General features: G+C 33.7%; 1 protein-coding gene across 1 annotated transcript in view; it reads right to left on the bottom strand.

Moving 5' to 3' along the window:
- Positions 1-2,918: 2,918 nt before the first annotated feature.
- Positions 2,919-7,745, bottom strand: part of FLRT3 (fibronectin leucine rich transmembrane protein 3) — a 13,920-nt gene continuing 9,093 nt past the window's right edge. The window contains exon 3 of the mRNA XM_053712127.1: positions 2,919-6,229. Within this exon, the coding sequence (XP_053568102.1) occupies positions 4,224-6,179 (1,956 nt within the window). The 5' untranslated portion in view covers positions 6,180-6,229 and the 3' untranslated portion in view covers positions 2,919-4,223. The remainder of the gene's footprint in view (positions 6,230-7,745) is intronic.

Genomic DNA, 7,745 nt, shown 5'->3' with positions numbered 1-7,745 from the left:
TTGTATTACAAGAGTACTTGCCTTGTGTCTTGCCCCTTGCCCAATCCTTGTATAATTCTTAAAAGTTAATGCCTCACTTATAAAATGTGAACATATGCTATTATTAAAAAGTACACAGCCCTGTAACCAATGCACTCACCCCTGTGCAATGCACTTCCCCAAGCTAGTCTGCAATATATACAGGTAGGGCAGTCAGCTGAGTCCACTAAATTTACTTAATTGCTAATCAAAGACATACTTTAATTACTTTACCTGCAAATTTATACTGCAGTGTCTCACCATTAACCCTTTCTTTTAAGTTTACGAATCGTCCAGCTCTAACTATCCCCACACATTTCCTTCTATGGCTGTATCTATATCTACCTTTGCTTTGGTAGAATGCAGCCCTGCACTACCATTATCTGTTGGAGCATGCCTAAAAGCAAATAAGCAGCTGTGAAATACAATGCCTGTGTTTCTAAAGCTAAGCACTGATAAGGGGGGTGGGGCAGACTACTCCAGACAGCATGGCTATGTAAGTAATTTTGCTTATTTTTGAAAAATATTTTCAAATACTTGCCAGCAATTTTTAAACTTTTTTTTATGCAAACTATTTTTACTTAATTAGCCCTTTTATTATATGCACAGATCTCAACATGTTTTTTGGCACTTTAAGCATTAATACATATGACACAAGTAAAGGCCAATCGGTACTAGGGGATACCTAGCAACCTATCCTGAAAGGGGCAGTCTACTCCAAAAGTGTTTAATATGACAGATAACGCCTTTACTACCCATTCCCCAGCTTTGCAAAACCAGTATTGTTAAATTAATAACCTTTATTACATCTAAAACCTTAAATCTCTGTTTTTAAAAGGGCAGTTTACACTAATTTTCATATAACTGCATGTGATAGACACTACTATAAAGAATAATATGCACAGATACTGATCTAAAAATCTGTGTAAAACCGTTTAAAAACTTACTTATAAGCTCCCAGTTTAGCTCTGTTGAAAAGGTTAGCTCAAAATTCATTCTATAGCAACCCCCCCCCCCCTTCCTCTGCATATGAAAAGACTCTCTACACAAACTGGAGCAAGGTGGAGTAGGTATACATCAGTATAGTTCTAAAACTTTGGGGCTTGGTTAGGAGTCTGAAAACCAGCGCAATGTTTTTTAAAAAAATAAGCAAAACTATAAAAAAAATAAAAATGTATAGGCTATATAAATGGATCATCTACAAAACATTCATGCAAAGAAAAAACTAGTCTATAATGTCCCTTTAAGCCCCTGCAGGCCACTTTTATCTTAGTCAATGCTATAAGCTTTTCACAGCAAGACAGAGCTAGTTAATGTGTACCATATAGGTAATACTGTGCTCACATTGTGGTATTACAAATGAGAATGCACTGATTAGCTAAAATGCAAGTCGTAAACAGCCCTAAGATAAGGAGGCAGTCTGCAGAGGCTTTAGATACAAGGTAATCACATAGGTAAAAAGTATATTATATAACTGTGTTTGTCATGCACAACTGGGTAATGGGTAATAAAGGTATTATTTAACTTTTTAAACAATCAAAATTTTGGAGTAGACTGTCCCTTTAAACAGATGAAAATGCCCCTTTAAAAGCAATTGTGTTTCTACGCAGCATGCATTTTAACAGTGCAACTTTAATTTTTTCTAAAGGAAAATATTCTTTATTTAAAAAAAAAAAAAAAGTCCTATAATTTCAGTGTATTCTCTGACATTATAATTTGCCATTTTCGATTTTGTTGTCCTTGAAGCAAAATCAAACACTGTCTGTATAGCAGAAATCTGCAATGCTGGTTAATTCCAAATTCTGGATGTAAATCAAAACAGACATAACTTGCCTAAAAAAATAAAATTGCTTTTATGTTATATAAAATTATCAAGATTAGAAATTTGTATTTGGTATTTCCCTTATGAAATCTGGAAAGCATATTTTGATAAAATTTTTATTAGAAATTATCCCCCCCCCCTCCCCTTATTACAAAAACATATTACAAAATTACAAATTTTGTTGAGTAAAAGGAGATTTTACTCATAATGGCTTAATGTTAAGAATGTAATATTTTATCATATAAATGTAAACTGCTAGTGGGTGCTGTAATATTAAGAGCCAGGCAATTTTGTAATAGGCCATTTTTGTAAAATTGTCTATTTCTAGGACAATCTTGAAAGCTAAATAAATATATTTTCTCCCATTAAAGAAATTTGTAATATTTTTTCTGATCTGTCCATCCAAAAATGTAAACGTAATACATGAGGAAATTCAAAAGGCAACTATTCCTCGAGGCACATATAACTAGCAATCAGGTAGTTTGTGTGTTTTCTCTGTTCACAGAATTAGCTGAAGAGATTTATTATGCTGTTACTGCAAATTCTATATATGGCAGCATGGTAATTACTGTTGGTGCTAATCCAATGCATGATCTACTTAAAGCACAGGAAATTCATACTAAAGATATGTCAACATCATTTTGCAAAACATACATGGTGCAACCCATACAATAAAGAATGTTCTCTGTTAAGAAGCACAAATTAGACTAATTTCCCGGGTCAATCATTCCCCTCTTCCTTAGCTACCCCAATTTAATATTGACTCTTGCACATAAACGATGTTTAGACAGTTGGGCACTTATTTGATCCCTTGAGACTTATCTGGGCCTCGCTTGCCTTCTGCTAGCATGTTCGTAATTCTAAGGTTGCATGACACTTAATACTTTTGATAGCCTGATGGAGAAAATTGCAGATACAAAATGATAGGACTCAAGCAAACAAAGAAGGAATAGATGAGAAAAAATAATTGCACCTGATTGGGTTTCCTAATAATAGTTAGCAAATGTGGGTAAGCTTTGGAAATACAGAGCAAGTTTATCTTTTTTTCTGCTAAAGAAAGCAAAATCACAGTATTAGGTATTTTTTTTCTATTTTATTCAGCATAAAAAAATCAATATTTTTCATAATCTGGCAAGTATGAAAAAATTGTCACAGAATGAAAGCTGAATACATGAAGCATTGTATCAAGGCACATACAAGACCGGCCAAAGGGCATACAATGCACTTTGGTTTTTATTTAAAAAAGGAACATAAACAGTATGGCAAAAGAATTGTTTTTTAAAAAAAATATTAAATAGGTTATAGTCAACGGGAAGCAAAAAAAAAAAAAATGGTAAATGGTTTTAGCAGATTAATAAAATGCTCCAGTAATGGGCACTATACAGAATCTCTGCATAACATTGTTATCTTAACAACTTTATTGTATAAAATGTATTTATTACGTTTATATTTATTCTCTTAAAGTATAGTTATATACTGTTTATATGTGAAGAATCTTTATTGCTCAAAACACAATTTTTATTTTCTTACTTGGTAACATTCAATTTTTCATGTGATTTATAAAATAAAAAAAAGAATAATTCACTGATGGCTCTTAAAATAATGCTTAATATATTGGTCTTTGTTCTGAATGAAATAATTAGAAAAGGGGATTTTTTTTAAAGCTGTTAAAAATCTATTTACATGTCTTTTAATGTGACATTAATTTAGACTTCTTTTTTTCCTTTTTAGCACTGATACAAAACTATAGTTGTGGCAATTTACTATTTGTCTAGATTAATATTTATGTTGTGTCTAAATATTTAGTTATATTAAGACAACTGATAATGCCCATTACTGCACACATTTTATTTGAGAAGGCATGAACAGTTTTGTGTGCAGATCCAACAATACTGCAAGTTCTCTTTATTTATTTGTTTTATTTTGTAGCTACACAGTATTTTAAGTGTTTAAAACCCAAATATATATATATATAAAAAAAATGTCCTGTGCTTTTATACTATAATGGTCTGAATGTAATAAAAATAAAGTCCTGATTGTTCAACACAGCAAAGAAATTCACTTTCACAGTCAACAAGTTATTTTACTCAGTAGAACACAAAAAAAAGTTAAATGGTCTGTAACCTCAATATTAGCAAGGAAAATACAGTACAAATTACAAAAAATACTAAAATAGAGGATTGTGGTCAGGTCTCACACTACATTTAATTGTAGCAGCAACCTGAAATTTTAAACTTTTAATAAAAAGTTCTTAAATATAAATTATATGGCAAATGTACAGTACATTGCTCCTTCAGTCTTCTGTTTCCAGTGTTTTCGCAGTAGAACAGTGAATTCCAGTCACTTAGTTTAGTTCCTATAAAAAGTATTTTACCATTCAGCATCATGAATGTGAATGATCAGAGTCTGGTATACCACTGTCTCTATAGCTTCTGTTACTACTGCTTTCACTGTGGCTGGTTTTATACAAAGTCACTCCATTAGGTGGAAATATAGTGTGTATTATAAATTCCTCCTTTGAAATAGGATCACTATTTATTGGTATCATCTGAAAAGAAGTCTCTCGAATTTCTAAAATGGAGTTATCCTTCTTAGTACCAGCTTCTGCATAGTCATCTTTTCTTCTTCGACCCTTGCTATAGGCGCAGTTCCGTGAAAACAGGGACCCATTTCTATGTACATACCAGCAAACCAAGGCAAGGAGTGTAACAGCCACTAGCGCCACCGCACCACCAATGATGGCTGCTAATGGCAAACTTGAGTTCTTGTAAGGCTCCTTCTCTTGCTCTCGGTTAAGCGTTGTGGTTGGGTTATGCATTTTAAGTGGTGATGTCTCTGTTTCAATGCAAACTGGTGTTTCATCAGATAGGTAGATGTTACTGGTTTCCATGGGAACCATACATATTCGGTATGGTGACTCAGGTTCAAGAGCTGTAAGCAAATATTCAGTCCTATCGCCTGTCACAATTGTTTCTGTTATAGATCCAAAAACAGGACTGTGACCCATTTTTAGCCAACTCAGTCTCAATGCAGTCATTGGTAGTGCAAGTTTCCAATAGATATGGATAGTGTCTACTGTGGTAGATTTCACATTAATTGTAATGATTTTTCGTACAGGAATTGGAGTGGTCCGATAAACTTTGCTGAGATCAGGAGGCTTTATCTCTGGCTGCTTTGTCACAGGCACTGGCCATTGTCCTTGTGCTGGAAGCAAAGTATTCAACATTGTTGTTGTTGTAACTTGGATAGTATTTACATCAGATCTGTCTCTACAATCAAATAATTCGGTATTGAGGTCTTTGATGGTCATCCCTCTTACCCTTTCTGGTGCCTGGCACATAAGCCCACGAACATTAACTTTGGAAGGCAAAGACTGGAGCCAGTCACGAACCCATTTCATTTTGCACCCACAATACCAAGGGTTGTTACGCATGAATAATTGTGTTAAATTATCCAGATCATCAAAGATACCCTGAGGTAAAGATGTGAGGTTGTTAGTAGACATATCAAGTCGGTATAGTTGTGTAAGGTCAGCAAATGCATTAGGTGGTACATAGTTCATGTGGTTCTCTTGAAGGTAAAGCTTTCTCAGGTTTGTACCTGGCAGATTTGCAGGAGGAGATGTGAGTGAATTACGTACCAATGAAAGTTCTGTCAGGTTAATCAAGTTCATAAATACTCTCTCCCCAAGGCCATTATTGTTTAAAAGATTTCCATCAAGAACCAGTCGCTTTAGGTTTGTGAGATCTTGTAAAGAGACCTCTGCAATAGTGGAAATACGATTATCATCCAAACGTAACTCTTCAATTGTTCGAGGCAGACCCCAGGGTATTGTGCTTAAGTGATTTCTTGATAGGAAGAGAAGCCGAAGATAAATATTGTCTCGAAATGCTCCATCCTCAATGCTAACTGCAGACACAGAATTATCATCTAGATGAAGTTCTTCTATGGAAGGAATCTGTGAAAGTGCATCATAGGTAATAGTCCGTATATTGTTTTCCTGCAAATGTAGTTCTTTAACATGCTTTGGAAGGTTAATTGGAAATTCGTCTAAACTGTTGCGATACAAGTATATTCTCTCAACTTTGTCCAGGCCTCTTAAGTCTGACGGTATCCCAGCATTGTTGATTTGATTATTTTGAAGGTAGAGAGTTGTAGCATCCTCTGGAATTCCGTAAGGAATTGATGTTAAGTCCCGATCATTGCAATAAATAAAGCCAGCATCACATCGACAAACTGAAGGGCATGGTTTAACCCCACTAACATATTCTGGTGTCATTTTAAGCAGTAAGAACAACTGAGTCCAAATAACAAATAAGTTCCATGTATCAGCAGTCATGGTCACTAGTAGCTATGAAGCTGCTATTTGTCTTCTGGTTGTGTTTTAGCCTGTAAAAAAAAAAAAAAAAAAAAAAAGGTTATTAATCAGAATGATAGAAAAGTATGAGAACAGTTGACTATAATCATCTCAATATTGTAAATATAAAAGTCTGGTTTACATTGTAGATATTTAATAAAATAATGTATAATACCTGGGTACTATTGAATGCTATTCCTACTCCTAAATTTATGACACACAATAAAAAAAATAAAAAAAAGAATAAATGAATGAAAGATAAAGCTAACCATGCTGCATGTATAACTACAGGGCTTGTTCAAAATCAAAACCAAAAATGTTGGAGCCCAACCTTTTTCTGTCTTTTGACTATGTCAGAGTGTGACACTAAAAAGAATAAGAGGAGAAATTCACATTTTCAGTACTTTAATAGAAATGAGAAAGTTAAAAATTAAAAACAAAACGCCACCCCTGAGATGCTGCACACTATTCACGTATGGAAAAAAAGTTTTGAATCTAATATTAGATAGTTTAGGGTGGATGGATAACTATTTTTCCTTGCACTGGTGAAATATGAATATGGGTTATATTTAAAATATATGAAGGGGCATGACATTAAAATGAAATGTTTTCATGGATCAGATAAAGCATGCAATTTTGAGAGACATTTTTATTTATTTCTGTTATCAAGTTATTACTTTGTTCTCTTGATAGAAAAGCCTACCTATGAAGGCTCAGGGGCAGCAATGCAAAACTGAAACCTAGCTGGTGATTGGTGGTTGTAGACACTGGCTCACCAGATGTTTTTATTTAGCCCTACTAGTGCATCGTTATTGGGAGGGGGACTTTAACTATGTGTTTAACCCTTTATGCAATAATACAATTGTTTAACATATTAGAGTATTTTCTTCTAGCATTTTTATCTCCTTTCAAGTTGAACTGTCATGGGGCAAACCATTTCCTTAGAAGTGAATTGATCACTTAATAATTTACCATCTAAACTTTGATAGATATTTGTTTACAGTAAGCTTTAGTCATCATATAGACATTTAGCTTTTATAATTAACATATAAAAATATTTATAAAAATACGATACCAGTGCTATCTGCAAAGCACTTATAACATTAAGTACAATGTTGATGAGTAACTGATAAGGTAATCCTTAGCATATTTTTTTTTATGGATATTTATACAACAGGACCCAATCCATTTATTTTTCTAATGTAAGTCAATCATACAAAAGAAACTGGGTTTATGACGCTCTGTAGCTACATAGATAACATGCATTCCACCCCCACTTCAAATATGATCACATCATTGACATGGTGTCAAGATTTATTTAATCTTTGTTGATTAGTTTTTATAATTACATTCACTGGTTTCATATTTCAGGAAAATTAGCTTATAGTTAGCAGTATTCACATTAACCTTGCTGACACATGGTATCTAAAATACATTGATGGGATTTGTAGTCAGTATGGGATGAAAGATATTCTTTTATGTCAACAGTCACCATGTAGCATATTCCTGTCAACAAGCAGTTTTTTTTCTTATTATCCCCCCCTGTGT

This window comes from Bombina bombina, chromosome 4, assembly GCF_027579735.1.
Source record: "Bombina bombina isolate aBomBom1 chromosome 4, aBomBom1.pri, whole genome shotgun sequence".
NCBI classification, from domain to species: domain Eukaryota; kingdom Metazoa; phylum Chordata; class Amphibia; order Anura; family Bombinatoridae; genus Bombina; species Bombina bombina.
Note: the sequence above shows the minus strand (reverse complement) of the source record. Positions and strands in the feature narration are given on the sequence as shown.